Source organism: Crocodylus porosus, unplaced genomic scaffold (assembly GCF_001723895.1).
Source record: "Crocodylus porosus isolate Cpor-Errol unplaced genomic scaffold, CroPor_comp1, whole genome shotgun sequence".
NCBI lineage: Eukaryota > Metazoa > Chordata > Crocodylia > Crocodylidae > Crocodylus > Crocodylus porosus.
Genome location: NW_017728932.1, coordinates 11,724,632 through 11,744,744, shown reverse-complemented (window position 1 = coordinate 11,744,744; position 20,113 = coordinate 11,724,632). Strand labels below are relative to the sequence as shown.

At 47.6% G+C, this 20,113-nt stretch overlaps 1 protein-coding gene across 1 annotated transcript in view; it reads right to left on the bottom strand.

The window, feature by feature from the left end:
- MSI2 (musashi RNA binding protein 2) overlaps positions 1 to 20,107 on the bottom strand; it is a 342,416-nt gene extending 322,309 nt beyond the window's left edge. Inside the window, exons 1-3 of the mRNA XM_019545606.1 lie at positions 20,016 to 20,107; positions 19,243 to 19,327; positions 15,004 to 15,045 (exon numbers count right to left, since the gene is read on the bottom strand). Of these exons, the coding sequence (XP_019401151.1) occupies positions 15,004 to 15,045; positions 19,243 to 19,327; positions 20,016 to 20,050 (162 nt within the window). The 5' untranslated portion in view covers positions 20,051 to 20,107. The remainder of the gene's footprint in view (positions 1 to 15,003; positions 15,046 to 19,242; positions 19,328 to 20,015) is intronic.
- Positions 20,108 to 20,113: the final 6 nt, after the last annotated feature.

The window sequence follows — 20,113 nt, the reverse complement described above, 5'->3', positions numbered from 1 at the left end:
ACTGCATTTTTATTAAAAGGCCAATTTGCCATAGCGCGCCACCTGGCCCTGGAGCATCATCTTGGCATGAGATGGGTCTGTGGCAGAGGTTCCTACTCCCTGGGCACCAGCAAACCCAGAACCTGGGGCTGCTTTCTGCGTGCTTTGGAGACCACTCCCGCATTGCCCCTCTCCCCCCCGCGCTCAGCCTGCACGCTGCTTTTCACCGCAAGCAACTGCAAACAAACCCTGGCACATCCGGAGCTATCTTTTTCAGCAAGCTGGGCTAAGAAACTGAAACCTTTTGCGTGGGGCTTGCACCAACAATGAATGAAAACCAATCTCTCGTCTCGCAGCTCACCCGGTGATGCAATGTGAAGGCAAGCCTTACACCGGGTGCAAAGTTATGCGTGCACACAGCTACCTGCAGAAGGGGGAAGAGGGCTGCCGCACAACCAACGGGTCCGACTCTCACTCCCCCCCACCTTCACCCTGCCTCGGCCGAAAGTCCCAAGGCGCATACGAGCAGCTGAGCAATCTCAGAGCTGCGCGATGAGCAGATAGGGGAATTACATAAAGTGGCAATTACAGGGTTGGGAATCGCCCTCTTTCAAAATGAGAACTATTTTGGCCGCCTTTTCACTTTGGAACCTCAAGGTATTTGGCAAGCGCGACAGCTCCAAGTCTGACTAGCTATCTCTATGCCTCCATTTTTCCCCCCATCTGCAAAGCGAAGATAATACTAATTACCTCCTTCGCCGACGTACAGTGAGACGACGGGTCAGATTTTTCAAAACAGCTTAAAAGACTGCAGCACTTAAGACACTTTTGACAATGGGACACTGGAGTCTAAGTGAGACTTTCAGTGAGACCTGGAATAACATTTCCAAGAGTGCCAAAGGGGCAGCTTTCTAAAAGTGTCTCGAGATGTTGATCGGCACCGAGCGCCTTTGTGAATCATACTCACTCCTGTTGACTTCAACGGCAGTCTTTTGAATACCCCATTGAGGACCTATCTGTATATTAAAGCATCTCCTTTTTTTTTTCCCCTTTAAATGGGCCTTAAATGACTTGGGCAATAAGGAGCTCAGCACTGGTCCCGCCAGAAGTGGTAGTTAAACCCCTGCTAACTTCAAGGGGAGCAAAGTGGAGTCAGCGCTAGGCATGGTAGAAAAAAAATCTCCAAAGGAAAGCATGCAATCAAATCACCAATGGCTGGGCAAAAACATTTGACACCCCTCTTTCCCCCGCCGCCAAAATAAATGCCTTGCAGGTTTTCCATCCAAGTTTTGAAAACAACCCAGAACTCAGCGCTCCCGGGTACCAACTATCCTCTCCGGCCTAACCTCGGGAAACACGGACGGTCGCTGGACCACTGACATCCCTCTGCTTCAGAGCTGGGAGCCAGGGCAGCTGTGCTCGATCTCCATCTCTGGTCCCTGAGTAACGCCAGGCCAGCGTTTGCAATAAAACCTGCTTGCGTGTCGCTCGGGTTGGCACCTGGCACGCTTGCTTGAAGAGCAAGAGGGAAAGCTGGTTGGAAACCAGACGCTCCACCAACAGGTCTGCGTTTGTCCGATCCCCACCAGACGAGGGAGAAGAGAGGAAGGAGCCGCTGGCAAACCTGGCTCCGGATTAGTGAACTGCAGGAGCCAAGCTGTGCCTTCCTCGGGACCGCTAATTCTCCATCAGAGGCAGCACTGTTGCAGAAAATGCATGAGCTCTGATCATAGTACAGTTTCCAGCAGTCCAGCTGTTAGCAGCGGCGGAGGGCATGTGCAAACCTTTCCTTGTGCACACGAGGCCCAAAAGCCTGCTAAAAAAAACAGGCTATAGCTTAAAATCCCAGCATGCTGGGTGAGACGGAGGCATGTCCCGACTGCACTCGCAACGCAAGTTCCCCTGACGCCGGAGCAGCGTCGTGTCACGTACGTGCCCCGGTGAAGCACGCAGGCAGGGTGCTCAACCCAGATGTGGGTACTGAGCATCGCAGACTTTTAACCCAGCTGAGCACCAAGAAGCGGCCATGCGTACAGGCCAGCTTCCTTTCCCCCCCTGCCTCCCGAGGACCGGAGCATGCTTTGCCTGCTGAACCCGCAGAAGTAACCGGGCCACGCAAGCCAGGACTTGCTCTACGGTTTCTGTTTCACTTCAAGGAGTGCTTGGCAATGCACGTTTATCTGCCCCGATCCCAATGATCGCCAGGTCTAGAGCGTGCAAGACACACAGGTGCTGCTGCCCTCCTCTCCCCTCCGGAGCAAATTTGAAACGTTTCAAGGAAACAGAGGGAGGTGCCCGCAGCAGCAGCAGGCCTGCACCTGCCAGAAAGACTTAAGAACATGGCAAAGGCAGCAAGATTTCTTTTGATCGTCCCTGCATCAAACGCTACCCCTATCGACCAACATCCTCGAGTCGTGGGTCAGAACAACATACGGCACCGCTCCATTTTCCCTTTGCCGTCGCTTTTTAACGACACGGCTGCACGGCTTGCGTTTCAACTGTGCACACGTGGTGCGAAAGCTTGTTATGATGTGGCACCACCTAAATAAAGTTCGGTTCGCAATTTCAGCGGCTTCATCTGCTCGGCTACGCCGGTGACGAGACGCCATGAAAGTGCCTGCGAGAAATGATCGCGGCTCATGCCTGTAATTAAACTTCCAATAAAGTTTCCTCCAGGTTCTTTAGTGTTAAAGCTTCTGGCCTGACAGCTAACTCGCTGCTTTCCCGTTTTATGTACAAGCCATCTTTCCGTTTCTTTTTTAAAGAAAATACCCTTACAAATGAGAGTCCTCCTAAAGTAATCACTGGAGATGCCTGTAAAACAGAGACCTACCAGTTTTAACTGACTTCTAATTAAAACTCCAATCCAATCAAAGTCACGGAGTCGGGCTTCGCTGTGCCGGGCTTTCAACTAGCGCCTTGTTTCATCTGGAAAAGTAAGGGCATCGCTGATGTGACCAAATAATAATAAAAAGCACCAGGCAAGACTATCACAACGCTCCTTTGGTGCATAACGAGCTGGACTGAAGACCCACGTAACCTGCCGCTTTGATCACGGTTCATGCAACCGCGTCAGGAATTTAAGCGCACCCCGGCCAAAAACTCTCACCTGCTCCCTTTCACCGCCAGCCGTCCACCCACCCGAACCTGGGGCTGACTGTACCAGGAAATCCCCGCTTGGCACCCGGAGGGGAAAAAAAGTCACACAACAACACGGCGAGCTGCCTTGAACACACTGCGCTTCTCTGCGGACGCGTGGCAGGAACGCGCTGGGCTGCATGCTCCAGGGCAGACCGCCGGCGCCCCCGCCCCGTCGGTGGGAAAGGGTGGCTCAAGGGAAGCCGGGCGTGTGCGCAGAGGCGCAGTCCCGCAACACGGAGGAGAAAGCTGGGCTCGGCCGGGCGGAGGCGCTTTGTCCTCTCTGCTCGGCCGAGCAAGGCTCACGAGAGGGATGCAGGACCCCGTGCTACCCCCGCGCTCCCCAGAGCCGCGGGCCCGCGGGGGGGCAGCCAAGGCCCCTTCAGACCCCAGACCGGAGCACAAGACCCGCAGGCTTCCTCCTTTCCACCTCTCCCTCCAACTCAGGCCGGACACCGGATTTACACCACAACGCAGGGGCACACTTGAGTTCCTTCGGACCCCCAGCGGTCCCCCTGCAACCTCTCCTGCCGACTGGCCCGAGTCCCACACCCCAGCCCGCTGGTACCCTGCCAGTGCCACGTGCCAGGCAGTAGCCATAACTCAGCCCACAAACTACCTTTCACAAGCCCCGGCCGAGCTCGCTCTTATCTCATTTCCCTGCCCGCCCCCCCTCCTCAAGTCTCACAACCGCTGCAGCTGTTCGGAAACCCGGGCGTACCACGAATTTCTCGATTCCAGCAGCGATAGGCCTGCTCAGCTCGACACAGCTACCAGCAAGGTGGAAAACGTTGGTCTCTAATATCAATGTGTGACTAAAAGTCAGTTAATAAAAAAAAAAAAAAAAAGATTTAATTCCCCTCCCCCCACGATCCGCCCCCCCCGCCGCCGCAAGACTTTAATCATATATTTTAAAAAAACAAAACCAAAAAAAAACCCCCCCAAACAATCGCTTGAGCTCAGAAGTCTTTTCTTTAACGTATTTCCTTTGTGGTGTGCAGGGGCACAGGAACTGCCCAGAATCGTGGGTGCCACCAAACAGAAAAAGGCAGCGTGGCCCAGTGGGTGAGGCACGCAACGGGGATTTGGGGGCGAGCGCTCCACTCCCAGCTCAGCTGTGCAACCTCAGGCAGGTTACTCGGTGCTCGTTTCCCCACCAACCCTTTGCCTATTTAGATTACTGGCTCTCTGGGCCCGGGATGGTCTCTAGCTCGGTGTCTGGATGGCACAATGAAGCCTTATCTCAGCTGGGACCTCCATGTGCTACTCCAACGCAAACAAACAAAACCTTCCTCCCCATTCAACGCTGTGCTCTCCGCTCGAGCTCGGGTCAGGATGTTTTCAACCTGTTGCATGTTCCTCAGCAGACAGTACTGCTGGTGCCCAGAAAAACCTATTCACCAAATAGGTCCTGTATACAGGGGGTACGCCTACATGTTCATTAATGCGCAGTGGTTACTAGGCAGACAAGGTTCTGGGTGAATCGGACATCTTTTATTAGACCAACTTAAATAGTTGGAAAACAATTTTTAAGCGAGCTTTCGGGTTAGTGGTTACTACACATTTCATTTAGTACTTGCTTAATGAAGTAATAACTAAATGCACAGTATCTTGCACTGCTGCACAGTAGCACCAGCGCACTTTTTTGGTGATGCTTACTGCACAGTAGCTTGTGGGACATCAGGGAATTGGTGATGCGCTATTTACCACGGCACCCCTAGGAGTAACTAGGAATAATGGGTGCAAGCTAGTGGAGAGGAGATTTAGGTTAGACATTAGGAATAATTTTTTTACAGTAAGGGTGGCCAGAATCTGGAACGGGCTGCCAAGAGAGGTGGTGCCGTCACCTGACTTGGGGGTCTCCAAGAGGAGGCTTGACAGTCACCTGGCTGGGGTCCTCTGACCTCGGTCCTCTTTCCTGCCAGCAGCAGGGGGTCGGACACGATGATCCTTTGTGGTCCCTTCCAGCTCTACAATCTATGAATCTATGAAAGAATAACACTGCGCAGTAGCGTATTAGCACCAGTTTTGACCGGCATGCTACTGCACAGTGTCATTAAGCTACTGTGCAATAAGCATCTCATGTAGACATGCCCAGTAGGTGCCAAAATTCAGATAGGCGTGCGGCAAAGTGAGCGCATGGCCAACAGCAGAGCGCGGCCCAACAGACTCAGAGAGGGCAGGGCATTCGAAGCATGGAAGCAGGAGAGAGACATTCAAAATCAGTGAGTACAATCCTGTAAGAGTGAGCAAAACATAGAAGAGGAAGGGTTTTTTTTGTTTTGTTTTGTGTTTTTTTTTTTTTTTTTACTCAAACTTGTAAATCTGACCACAAGAGATAAATGTGCATTGCATGTCTTACGGGGGTGGGGGGGGAAACCAGAACTATAGCCACGTGCAACCATCTCTCCACCTCCGGCTGTCAGAGCCCAGCAATTCGGAGAGCTGCATCAGTCATCCCCAGTCAGCAAGGAGATGAGCGACTGCACGACCAGAGCAGGCTCTGCCATGGCGTGAGTGCCATCCGACAGTAGTCTCCCTGTCTGAGGAAGCATGTTTGTACCCAAAAGCTGGCAAAGAACAATTTTTCCAACTATTTAGTTGGTCTAATAGAAGATGTCACATTTAACCAAAGAACCTTGCCATCCTACAGAGGAGGCCTCAAGTTGACCGCTCCCAACCAGCAGCAATGTCCCAGGTCTTTTTTTGGGGTTGTTAGGCCCCGCAAGCTCATCCTGCTCCTGTTATGCTCTTGTCCTTCAACTCCAGTTGTATTTTGTACCGTTCTTCCCTTCCTACCTTCGCCACATGCGCAGCATTTCTACGAGCTGTGCAATAACTCCCACGGCCAACCCCGGTACCAAGTGAAACCCGTTTGCAGCCCTTTGGCATCCTTCTGCACGAGACGTATTGCATGGCCTCGGGTAGTATTAGCAGCCCGATTGTTAGGTGCGCCGAGTCAGAGCCGGAGAGAGAAGCGATGCATCTTTGATTCGTCATAAGGCTCGAAAAAAGAAGTTGCCGCGTGCGCTGCTCCGAAAGAGAGCTTATTCTCATGAGAAAATTTCAATTCTTTCAGCAAGAGCACCAGAAAAATTGCTGATGACATCCCCTCCAGCACCAACCTATGTCACCAGTGCAACCAACAAAAACCCATTTTCTATTGCTAACAATTTCCAACTGACAAGCTTTTACAACAAAGCCGGCCTCCAACACGAGCACCAACTCCGAGCACAACGCAGAGAAATCCACAGATACTCGGAGCGAAAACTGAACCGGCCTTTTTTTTTTTTTTTTGGCCTCTTTACTCAGCTACATACAATATGAAATTGTCCTTTGGGAAATTTTCTGAACAATATTTATATAGCAATTGTTACAAAGGCTTCCATTAATTCTCTATTTAAACAGACCTGCCGTTTCCCGGTACGTCAAAGGAACTGAAAGTTTGACAGGCCCTGGACGGTCCATATTGTGCATGCAACGCTGGACTTCCCGAGCATTTTCCTTCTTTCTTTTTGTCTCCGACACCGCTCATCTTTCCCTTTGGGGCAAAACCGACCTGGGAAACGTGTGACAAGAGGCAGGAGGGATATGCAATGCTGGAAGAGAAGCACCTTTGGATTTGGGACACTCGAGGAGGTGGAGAATCTGAATCATCGGTCTAAGAGGAGGTACGTTTCATCCAGTGTTTCGGGTGCTGATCATCCCCAGCCCCGAGGCCCGCCAAGCTGCAATTTGCCCCGGTGACCCGGATCTGAGCCACAACGCTTGGATCTAGGACAAAGCTTTGCCCACGACCTTTACCTTTGGGACCCAGCAAAGGAAGCATGGCAGGTTTGGCGGTTTCCATCTCTGGTAATTATACGATACGCACGGAGAAGGAAAAAAAAAACCAACCCAGCAAGGCTCAACGACTAAGTCATGGGAACTGCTTAATTCACGAGGTATTCGTCGCCTCCCCCTTGCCCCGTCGTTCTCCCTCCCACCTGCCAGGTCAGCTCATTACTGTCACTCTGCATCAGTCCTTGCTGCAGCAGTTTTCCCAAACCTTTGCCCCTCCAGACAGCTTGAAGCCTCTTGCCTTTTGTATGGGAAGAGTCGGTGGGAAATTAATGCAAGTCTTTGGTGGGCAAGGGGCACGCACGGGCAGAGGGAGTGAAGGTTTCGCGCCTTGGCGTTACTCCCCTTTCCCCCCTCCCTACCCTGAGCCACACAAAAGCATCTATGTACCGAGGGCTGCAAGATCGTTCCCAACGTGTAAAAGCGAAGCACGCGCATAAATCTTCGCCAGATCAGGGCCTTCCTTTGTAATTAGTTTATGAAGTATGTTCTTAAAAAAAAAATAATAATAAAATTAAAGCTACTGGCTTGTGACAATACAGCCATCTGCAGGTGTTTAGATAAGACCAATAACGCTGAGCAGGACATGAATGGCTCGGTTTATGCTTGCAGCTCGCTCGACGCTCAAGAAAAATAGAAGATGACACTTAGGACAACGCAGAACGGGGAAAGGAAGAGAAGCAGCAAAATCCCAAGGTACAGCGTGAATTTATTGAGGCTGCTTAGGTATCTGAGGGGCCAAGTCAGCTGGAGACTTAGGAAATTAGTCATCATTTATAGTGCAGTAGTCCTTCAGAGATCTCGGCCCCGTCGGAGCCTTGCCAACCGAGCCACGGCACAAAACAGTAATCAAACGGTCCTTGTCCCAAAGCGCCGATAATCCCAGGCTCCAGTCCTTGGGACCAAGGAAAGATGCTGCCTAATTTTTTAATTCAGGAAAACAACTCTTAGTGGGTCGAAACCACACACGCATTTGCAGGCAGCAGGCACGTCTACACGAGACGCTCAACGCGCAGAAATCTAATGCAACTGCACATTCGCGTGGTGGGCAAAACTGTGCTAATAAATCTGTGCATTCGGGTCACCAAAAGCCATTCAACCGCGCTAACGCACAGCAGCAACGATTGCAGCACATTAAGTTAGTACCTGTCATTACAGGTACTAAATTTAATGCGCAGTAATTACAGCGCATTAATGAACATGTAGACGGGCCCAGTAGGGCTGAATTTACAACTTGGTCAATCATTTAAGGAAGTGTCACATACGGCTTGTGCTCCTGCTCCTGTTTTTGTGGGTTTAATTACCTTTTTAAAAAGAAAAAGAAAATACATGCACTTCCATCCAGGTTAGGCCCAAGGAAACGGAGGCAAAACTGACCAAGTCGAAGAGGGACACCCTGTACTGACACTACACAAAGGTCATCGACCGTGCAAAGTAACCTTCCCGTCTCCTCCTCTTATGGGCTCCACAGTGCAACGAAATATTTAATGATAGTCCATCCTGATTCAGCAGAGCGCTCATCCACGTGTTTATATGCGACTTAAGTGGGATGTAAGCACGCACTTAAGTGCTTCGCCACAACAGGTGTGGACTGAGATTTAGGGAATATAAAAATTACAGGCAAGACATAATCAGACAGAGGTGTAGCTTTCTACGTTGGCGGCTGCTGTCTAAGTGATTTCCCTCGTCTCACACATTATCCTCCAAAATACTCTCCACTTACAAAGTAAAAATTCTAATGTAATTCGAAGAATCAAGGAAATATTCAGAAGTGAAACGGTACCCAGACATAAATCAATGAGGCAGGCAGCTTGGGGGTTTTTTTTCCCCTTCTCAAGAAATACTTCTATGTTGTGCGCACGCACGCACGCACGCACACCCTTTGTAATGCTGGTTCAATAACTCTCCTCTAAAAATAAGTTACAAGTTCTCCCTAATGCCTTGGATTTCACAACATTTAGGAGCATATCACTGGAGTCAACAGGCTAAAAAAAGAATCCATTAGTATTAACTGGCCTGTCACTGGCGGTGACAAATAAATGAATTTGATGGTTTTAGATCAGTCATTAGTAGACCTACCCCCAGGCTGATAAAGGCTGAGCACTTTGCAGATGAGATGCACTCAATCTGGAGGCACAGAGAAGCCTGCAAGGGTGTTGGCTGTGCTGTTTCTCCCTCTTCATCTCTTCCCTCTCCCTCGTGTCCCTTTCCCAGCACTTCCAAGAAGCAAAATGCTGGTACCCAAGAGATTTCCAATGCCTCCATTAAAAAAAAAAAGTTGCAGAAAAGCATGGGGGAGGACTCAGCCAACTGAAAAAGGACCCCAGTGCAGCAAGCTATGTTTTTAATTTTTGCTTAGCAGTAAGTCAAAGAAAAGGAAAGTACATTAAACACAAGCCTGTTCTTAACACAGAAGGCATCCTTAGGCAATGATAATGGGAAGACATACATTATACACAAATACAAAAATGTCTCTGGGGATTACAGGCAGCGCGAGCGGTCTACCTTGTGGCTGGGGAGAAAGCGGCAATGTTTACTTCTCCAAGAAAATAAAAAGCCACATCCCGAGTCTTGCCTTGTATAAAGCTCGGTGCGTTCTGCCTCGTGTAAAACCTGCCCCGTGCATGGACTGGCTGAATTTAAGAGCAGAGCTAAGACGGCGCCCCGGGCAGGGCCCCAGCACAGGGAAAGTATGTGGGACTGCTGCCTGAAGAAGGGTGCTGGTACCCGAAAGCTTGCCAAGAACCATGTTTCCAGCTATTTAGTCGGCCTAATAAAAGATATCACATCTACCCAAAGACCCTTGTCTGAATATTAAGCCTACCTCTCTCCAGCCTGCACTAACCCAATGCAGCTACTGATCTGAATTGAAACAGGCCCGCCAACTTCTGCCCAAGGCCCACCCATCCCTGGAGGGAGACTGCTGAGCAGAGATGGGTTACACCTGCCTCCTGACCAGGGTTTTACAGAGCAAGCGGATCACACAGGTTTTTGATGGACAACCTACCCCGGGACTGGCCAAGTACAGCATAAAGTGGTCCCTACCAGCTGAGCCCAGTATTGACTTCATGATACTCAGCATGCACGAGACGCGGCTGGAGGGCGAATGCCAAGTCGATTACTAAAAAAAATATATATATTTATGGTGCCATTCCTCTGCTCATCCAGTTAGAGATAAGACGGGGGCGGGGAAGAAGTCATGGGGAATAGGCATGACCTTGCTGCTCTACTCCAGGCTGCTAGCAAGGAAAGAGTGGCAGGGAAGGAAGGCTCTCACGCTCTGCCGGGCTGTTTTATTCACATTGGCTTGAAAAAGGGATTCAATCCTGCCCTACGTCCTTTACTTCAAACAGATGGTGCGCCAGGGGAAATTAGTGAAAATAGCAACTCAGTACTTGGCTCTTTGGGTCATCACCTGTTTATTCGAGGAAACTACCCACCTGCCATTCTGGCTGAGGTATATTGTGATGTCTAAACGCTTTGGGACATCCTGCTGCTGTTAAAATGATTAGGAACGAGGCTCCCGGAAACCCCAGCCCAGGGTCTTATTCTGGCCCAACATATGGCTTGTTGGCTACTTGAGAAGAGCTAGTAGGGTTGAACAGGGCTGGGGCGTAGCAGTGCACAATCCAAGAAAAAGGGAAGGCCACTAAGCTTCACTTTTCCATCCGCAAGGACGGGCAGGTGTGCACTACTGCACATGCCGGCTCCACGTGCCCGATCAGCCACCCGCTTGCTCGCTGGTTAGACGAAAGGCTGTCTGGGCCCACAGAAGCACGCCTGCCCATTTGCCTACACACCGACAGAAGCACGCACGCCAAAATCAGCTGACAGTCGGCCGTGAAACACCCGATGCTTAAATAAGACGCTGTCAGGCTACTTCGCTGAATAATACTGATGCGCAACGACCTGCTGAAAGCTAGAAAGGAGGCAAAGAAAAAAATCCCTCTCAAATAAAATCCCTTTGCTATTTTGTGACTGGGCTGCCATCTGACGCTCGTGTCCGAGTCATCTGTAGGATGTATGATTTCATCTGGGATCCGGTCCTACAAATGCAATGACCTCTACTCTGGGTTGTTAGCGAGCACAGAGCACAGGACATTCAGCACCAAAAGCATGGCCTCTGCCATCTGAGCTACAGGGGTAACTCCCTTAGTGGGTGGCCACATCAGACTTGCCTCTCTTTTTCCATCACCCAGATACTAAAGAGGAAGCACAACACCCATCATCAGCAAATGATGTCCTGGTGAGCGTAATGGGCACTGCTATGACCAGGTCCACCTACTCCAGCTGTTGGGACCATTTCCAGCGACGAGGCGTACAGCCCCATGGGAAGCACTGGGAAGAGAGGACCCGCAGCACAGGGCAGGAGCAGCTTCAGCAGGTCCTCGATACAAAGTTAAGTGGAAACTTTATACAGAGCAGTGCATCATCTAAACCATAAAGCAATAAGCCACCTGCATATTCACGTGTGATGGTAGAGCTACACTTGGGAGCGTGAAGCACCTTTTTATTTTTTTTAAATGTCACTTTCCAAACGAAGCAAATAATTATCTGGGCAGCCGAAAACATGTGGAAACCCCCCCCCAAAAAACAAGTTCAGTCTGACAGAGATCCCTCAATCTTGACACTTCCCACATAGAAGGTAAAGTGGGGTGCCCGTCGGTGCACGTGCATCCCGTGGGTGCGTAGACACATATATAAAATGTGAATCAAATTGATAAACTGTTCTCACTACTACAAGTGGGAATGCAACCACCTTCCCTCTTTGTTCTCCCATGTGCACGGTATCACTGCTGCTTTTTAAAGATGCTAAGTTTAGAGGGTTTATAAACGCGCCGCGACTGTGAAGGCCCGTTCACAAGTTGGAAATTGGTCAGATTTTTATCAAGCGGCAGCAGCTGTACGGCGGCGTACGTATATTCTCTCCCGCCTGCTATCAACCATAAACTAGAGTCTCAACAAGTTAAACCCCTGCAGCAAATTTCCTAAAACAACAGTTGCACGAAGCCCTGGACTTCACAAGAAGAGTTGAATTACACAGCAGAGCGTGATCTACCGGAGGCGGTTCGGGAGCATTTCGTGCTAAGGTCATTCTAAAAAAGAAAAGGGAACATTTTCTGCGGCTGCAGCCTGCCTCTTCTTGCTCAGGAACCGATTTGCATCGTCACAGAGGTGTCAAGTCCTGAAGACACAGCCAAGGAAGCCAAAAGGAAAGTGCTCAATCGGGAAATGGTTCGAAAGACAGCAGCCAGCCATTTCTAAAAATGAGTTTCACTGGTGAGTCACGAAGGGGGGAAAAGCTTTTTTTTTTTTTTTTTAAATAAACTCATTGCGTGCACAAAAATAATCAAAGATAAATCTCAGGCCACCGAGCACGTGAACTGATAAGGGTGGCTCGCCATCCAAATGTTCCCCTATCCCAACGCCGCTCTGGCAGAATGTAAAAAAAATTGTAACGTGCTCTTTAAACAGTTAAACAGGCCGCCTCCAAAGGTTTTGAGGCAGGTCAAAAGGCTTCCTGCAGGAAGAGGGCTTGAGGGATGCACTTTTTACACAGGGAACATCGCAAGCCGTTCACTCCCACCTTTCTCTTTGGTTTTGGCAATCACGTCCGCACACAAAAACTTTCGTCTGAAAAAAACCAAATGATCCTACATGCAACAGGAAGGTGAAATGCTGCAGGGGTGGGAAAAAATAGAGCCTTATGCCTAAGGATTGAGACCTCTCATTCAATGCCATTAATCTCCACGGATCCAAGCATCACCTACCCAGTTTGATTGAGGTACGGTCTGCATTTTAACACCGAACATTTACTACTCAACTGGGATATGCAAACGGCTACGCTCGACAGCCTTAACTCAGCAGCTAATTTGGGAAAAACAGGTCAACACAGGTGATTATTTGCCAGATAAATTATAGTACATTATGACAACTCTCACATTAAACCTCACTTTTATGGCAACTAATGTTCTCCAGCCTTGTGCAATACATCCAATGCTAAGACTATCCATCTCCCCCCCCCCAAAAAAACAAACCAACAACAATCACACACACACACCACATACTCCATTAGAAATGTCAGTGGCCTAGTGAGACCTGACTACAAACAAACAGGAATAAAACCAGACAAAATCTGTCAACCTTTCCCTGTAAAGTGGTTTTGCTGTAATACTGGAAGACTAGCCAAGTTTCATCATTTGCTCTGCACCTGAAAAGACATGTAATACCAACCAAAAACAACACTTCAAAACAACAACAACAACAACAAAAGCAAATCCACTAAGCAAAGATGACCTGATTTTGCATTCGCATTTTTTGGGTGGCAGGATATTTTTGGCAATAATAGCAATTTCATCTCAGCTGCGCAGGAGAAGACAAGCTCCTTGTTCTGTTATTGTTTTGAGAAAAAAAAAAAAAAAAGTCACATGGGAAAGTTTAGCAGCTCTGTTATAAGCTCCTGCAAACAATACTGAAGGTACAGACAGCTTTGGTAACCGAAGACCATTGGAAATGTGAAGAGGCCTTTGAAAAAGTGAGGGGGAAGGACTTCTTACAAAGCAGGATGGCTTCTGCGCTTTAATTATGAGACTAGTTAGGGCTTCTGCAACTTTTAAGGAATGCACGGTTGGAAACACTACACTAATCCAACAACATAATCCCAAAGCTATAAAACTCTGCAAAACAGAAACTCTTTGCTCGGGACACAAATACGCCCGTCCTCTCTTTCGTCACCAATTCGTATTAGCTACTTCTTATGAAAGTCGAAGCGCTCGAGGAGAGGTTTCACCATATTTGTTTAGTCTGAAATCCTGCCTCCAGATTTTTTTTCCCCCCTAAACTGCTATTCCTCCTCTTGCTGTATGCTCAGAGTAGTTAAATTACACACTGTTTTTCCTGGATGTGTGTTTTACACGGTATTTAATGTTATAGTTCCAAACACGATTAAATTGCTCGCTCTCGCGAGGGATTATATACAATAAAAGTATTAAGTTAAATTTGTTTAGGCAGCCTCTCTACATCCAATTCCAGCCACAATTCCCTTTTTGCTTGTGTCTACAACTTCTTAATGACGGGGCGGTACAAGAACAGAATACAGAAGCAATCCAAGTCGACTACAGTATATACAAATGTTATCCACCAGATGAATTAAGTTGTTAGGTTGGGTGGGGCGGGGGGTGTTCAGTGGAGTCTCAAGTTAAATAAAAAGAGAGAGGAAAGTCAACTGGAGAAAATCTCTTTCAGACTTCAAAAAAAATCAAGTTAACTGACTGCACATTTGGACAGGAAAACTGATCTGATGCTTTGGCTACACAGGGCTGCCGGTTCAAATCCACAAAGCAGGTCCTCCAGCACCAAGCGACACTGCAGAGAGACCGTGCAGACAAAAGCGGCTCCGCACATGGCTAAAGTGTCTTTGTCCCAACGTGGAAACCAACCGCACGATAACAAAAGTGCCCTGTACGAAGGCAGGTCACTTATCCACGCAGACTGGAAGGATAAGAGACTTAAGGCTCTTTGTTTCCCTGTTTTCACAGAGACTTAACAGAGCGCTCGGGACAGTTCAGAGCGTCGGGCCAATCGGGCGCTTGCTACCCACGGCTTACGAGCGGCCAAACGTGGTGCGGAAAAGTTGGCAGCGAAGGAAGGGCAGAGATTTATTCCTGGCCATTCGGCTACCAACCAGCCCGGAGTCTGCCCCTACGCCGAGCGCTCCTCCGAGACCCTGCACCAATACCTCAAGCAAAATCTGGCACCAGCTCCAAGTCATGGAGCGACACTGCCCTGGTCGAACCAGGAAAACCTCAGGCTCCTTCAGCCAGACATAATGGCTGGGACTCTGCAAGGAGATGGTTAAACTAGAGACATGTAATATCGCACAAAGCAGCTCTCCTGTAGTTTCACAGCCATATGCTGATACCCTTAAGACGCCATGCGCTCCAGCTTTAAAAGCTTTCATTGCCAATTCCCTGTTTGAAACCTGAACTGCCTGGCAACAATGACTCTCTGTGTGCCTAAAATCCTATTATTGATCCTCCTACTTACCTTAGGCTGTGCTCGTCGGGGAAATGCAACTTTAGGGTCAATCTGAGGAAAAAGAAAAGGGGAAAATCAACATGCTAGCTTGGTATTTTTGTTTTTAAACCCCTGAATTATTAATCTCTCATTTCTCAGGCTTAGCATTCAGAAGGCTGGGTCATCAAGAGCAAATCAGGAGCTGATAAGAATCAAGTCCTGTTTTTTTTTTTAGTTTGGGGTGGGGGAGGAAAGGAAAGAAAGCTGATCCCGTCTATCAGCCATGCACAGGGTATTCTAGCCTGCAGCTCCTTTGGTACACGAGGGGCTCTGTGCTACTCTTTGGGCTCGCCACCAAACACCGAATGCTACTTGCATAGTCTGGAGACTGCTTGTAGAGACAGAGAGCTGGAAAGAATATTTCTTAAAAAGCAAATGTCCTTCAGGTTCTGGGAGGGGTGGTTAATGGTTCCCCCCACACACACTTACTCTCCCCCAGAAAAAAGAGATGCGCTGCAAGCCAAATGATTTAAAGCAAATGATTAAGACTAGCGTGTTCAAATGACTGCAAGATTATTTTTTCTAATTGCATTCCTGATGAATCTGCTTTACAGAACACAGGTGGACAATAAAAAGAAAACACAACTGTGAAGGGATACTTCAAATTAAAATTCAAAAACAACAACAACAACAACCACCACCACCACCCAACCCTATTTCTAAATCCACATCCTGAAAAGATGTGTTCAGGGTTTCTATGAAGGAGCCACGTTAAGTGATCTCAAGGGAGACCTCAATGCCACTGAGACAGCAAGCAAGAAAACACCCTGGCTTCATCCCACGACACCTTATTTTTAGCTGCCTTTATTCTGCATTTCAGTTGGCAAGTCGCACAGGGTGTCCCCCCCCCCCCGCCTCGATTCACCAAGCCAGTTTTGCAATTTTGAAACAACTTTCCAATGAGCCATCCTGAGATGGTAACTGTTTCCTGCCCTCCAAGGTGAATGGGGGGGAAGGAGAGAGGGAGGCATCACCAGGGATTCATGTTTTGATGCAAACAAAATAATCGATTTAACACTAATGCCTCTTAAATGGCCCCTTTACATAATAATATGTCTGTATGCTGCTGATTTCCCACTGTTCTTTCGCACGCAGGCATCTAAATAAAAAGTTTGGAAGAGGGACAGCCTGAAGTAGCAAACCCTGTATCTCGCTGAGCTTTCGGTGCCTACTTTTCTTTGCATCAAACTTTGATCATACTTTTGTTAAGGCATACTTGGAGATAAAAGCCTTTTTTAGTGGAATATTAATTTCAGATTTTGTTATGGATAGTTTTTTTATACTACATAGGAACAGAGATGTTCCACTTGGTAGAGTCACTGGTGGCGGGATGTCAGTGATAGATAAGCACCATGCAACTCCATTTAACGACTGGTTTTAATCAATGAATGCCAAGTTGTAAATGGGACAATCATTTGATACTCAACTGATAAATTATTTTGCCTATATTAGGTACAAACGTACCGTCTGGTTGTTTGGGGGTTGGTTTTTTTTACACGTATACCTGAGAAATGAGTGATTATGTGCCACTTTATTGTTCAAAAAGCATCAAAAGTCAAATCCTTTATCTAGAAAGCTAACCTTTTCAGAGAGATTAACATTATCTACAAACATATTCAGCACTGACTAGGTACTTGTCTACCAGGGAAATACAACAGGTGTGGATTTTCCATTGAGATACCCAAAGATAAAAGCAAGTATGCATGATGTTACATCAGCTCTCAAACTGACATGTTTTTGCCTTAAAAATCAGAATATCCACCCCACCCTGCAAAAAAGTCAACCCCCCAGCACAGCTTCAATCATGCCAGAAAGACATCAGTGCAAAAAAAAATAAAAAAAATGAAATAAAAAAAAAAAAAAATCAGAACAGCCATCAGATGCTGAAGCAGCATATCCATTTCTGAAGGCCAGTTCTCAAAGCACAGGCTTCTTTACACCACTCATTGCAAATAATTATGCATTGGGCAAAACTTTGGGCTAAACCCCATCATCAGCCTTTGAAAGTGGAGTCATACATTCAGCGTGGCAAATCCGTACCTTTTGCACATCCCTGTCAACTATTGAAATACCAACCAAAAAAACTAAATAAAAAAAAAAAAAAAAAAATCAAACTTCTACCAAAAAAAATAAAAATAAATAAAAAATTAGTTAGTTAGGTACAATTCTACTTACTGTATCTACAAGTCCTCTAGGAAATGACTATAATACTATTTCTGATATGAATGGCCATTACCTAAACAAAGCTTTTAACGTAACTGTAAACAAGAGCGCCGTTTCCATGCCAATACCCAACCGATCGGCCTCCTGTACTGAACGTTGAAACAGAGTCAAATGCTATGTTATGCTGAAGAACAGTTACTATAATATGTCTACAAATAAAGGGCGGAGGGAGAACTTGGGTGGATGTACTTTGGGATGGAGGCTTTTGGTGCAGTTGCCTCTCTTGCTTTCTCTAAGTGGGTTCAATCACTACAGCATAATTGAGACTGATGGAAATTTGTCTTGGTCCATTTCTTTGCCCCTCCCCTGCCCGAGAGCACGTTAATACATGCCAGCGACTCGACCGCGACGCGGGGTCAAGGCAGGGGAGGGTCTTCAGATGCAGCCAAAACCCATTTGGAGGGGCCTCCTAGGGTTTGCTTTTGATTTGAAGCTCATTCACAAAACGCTGGCCTCTTTTTATCTCAACTTATCGTGTCTAAAACACATAAATAAATAAATAAATAAATAAAATACACCGAATATAGCTGTCCAGCAGGAGTCTGGCGAGAGTTTAATCTCAGGAGCACAGTTGAATCAGTTATCTTGCCATATCTGATTAAACCCCAAATCAAATTATTAAGGAACGTGAAGGCATGGGCTACGTGTTCAGACAAGCCCAGCACAATTTGCGGGGCGAATTAAAACACTACGGTCCACCTGCTTCTGGAAAGGGTTTTGTTTCCTTCTGGTTGGTTTGCAAGCAAGTTCGAGCAAATACAAAAAAATACACCGTGCTTGGCGTGCCTGGCTCTTGCCTTCTTTTCCGTTCGCTGCATTCATCCCCCCCCCCACACACACACATAATTTTAGCAGCGTTAAGCCACCGCCCCCTCCAACCAGCGTGCTCGTGTGAAAATTCAGTAGAAAGCAAATTAAGATCCAGAACATGAGCCATGAAACACGGTAGCAAACAAGAAAAAATACAAAACACTTGACACTTTTAGCAGACAGCTAAACCAGGACGAGTCCTCCCTCCCTTCCCCGAACTCCTCTCTACAGACAGCCCGGTACCAAAAGCCGTGGTGACCTTTACCAGTGTCCTTTTTTTTTTTTTTCCTGCTAGGTTTGCTGAGGCTCATCACTGAAACAAAGTAGCAATGCACAAACTTCACTTCTGGCAAAGCACTGGGAAGCAAGATGAAACTAAGGCCTATCTACGTGGGTATCTTGGTATCTACTGCTGGACCCCATGCCAAAAATGCAATGCGAGGTTTAGGGCTTTTACTTGCATAGTTCTGGTCTTTTTTTCTTTTAGAAGGAAAAAAATAGATATATTAAAAAAAAAAAAATAGGCCGAATCTCCTGAGCATTTTCCCCCATGATCCACTGGGGACTGATTACACTGGAAAGCTTGGCAGAAATGACACACAGTCTTCCACAGCACCTTTCCCCTTAAAGCGCGTTTCATTTATTAAATTCCCAAGTCTCACAACACCCCTGTGTGGCAGACTGGGGGATTCCCCCCCCAAAAAACACTGATTTTGGGGAGGTCAGACCGGGAGAACTTCAGGAACACGTGTGATCCCAGACCCAGAAATAGAAGTCCCCCCCCCCAGAAGCAGCTTCTCTTTTACTCACAAAAGAAAGTTAGTTTTAACCTTCAAAAAAACCCAGAAAACAAAAACGGTTCATTTCACCAGTGGGTGATTTATAATTTGGGGCTGGAGGACAAGCCGCCAGATCTCCTTTGTCACCGGAGGCAGGAAAGTTGGAACAGAAAAAGAAAAAGTTCCAGCTTTTACCGGTCAAAAGCGAACTCTGCAAGGATCACCAGGATGAACTTCCAGCTCGGTGACACTTTGACGCTGCTTTTAAAAGCCGCCCAAATCGCTGCAGCTCCGGCAAACCAAACAAAAAGGGCACTGTCCCTTTAAATGAGCCTGTCACAGCCATAACATTGCAGGAAATAAAGGACACATTAAAACAACAACGCATACAACATACCGTCTTGGAGTCTAATTCATGGTGGGGCTGAGCTAGTACTTTGTCTACACTTGCCGGATCAGCAAACGTAACGAAACCGAAGCCTCTGAAACGAGACAAAAGAACAAGGTGGGGGAGAGACAGGGAAAAAAGAAAAAAATACATAAGAACTAGACAGAAATTTGTCAAAACCCAAAACATCAACAAACAGCCGGTCCCTCTGTGCCACCCCCTCCTCGGAGGCAAAAATCAATCAAATCTCAGGTCTGAGAGGGAGGAGACAACCCCAGCGCCTCCGGTCCTACCCCACTTCACCTCTCTACCCCCAACTCGGGCTTTGTTTGATCCTGGGCTAAGGATGGGATCACCTGAGAGAGGAAACCGCAAGGACTCGACAAAATACCAAACACGACTCTCCGCACGGCGCAGCCGGCCGCGGGGCTGCTCGATTTGGGACACCCCATCATTAATAAAAAAATAAATAAAATAAAGGGAGATGCAAAAACGCCACGGTGTGCACGGAAACCGAAGCAAACGGGCATCAGGGTCCGGTCTGATTTCTTAGTCTCCAGCTATTTAAGCGTTCGGGAGTTGAGAAATAAAAACGGTAACAAAAAAAAAAAAAAAGGAAAGAAACCCTTCCCGCTCAGCCCGTGCTTATTTCTAGAGACTTTTTTCCCCCCCCCCTTTTTATTTATATATTTTTTTTGCGGCGGCAACACACGGATGCACCTCGCCGCATCTCAACTTTCCAACTCGGGAACTCATTAACAAAAACCGCGAGGCGGATTTACCTGGAGCGCTTCGTGGTGGGGTCCCTCATGACCATACATTCTCTGATTTCCCCAAATTTGCTAAAATAGTCTCTAAGGCTATCTGTAGGGGAAGAGCG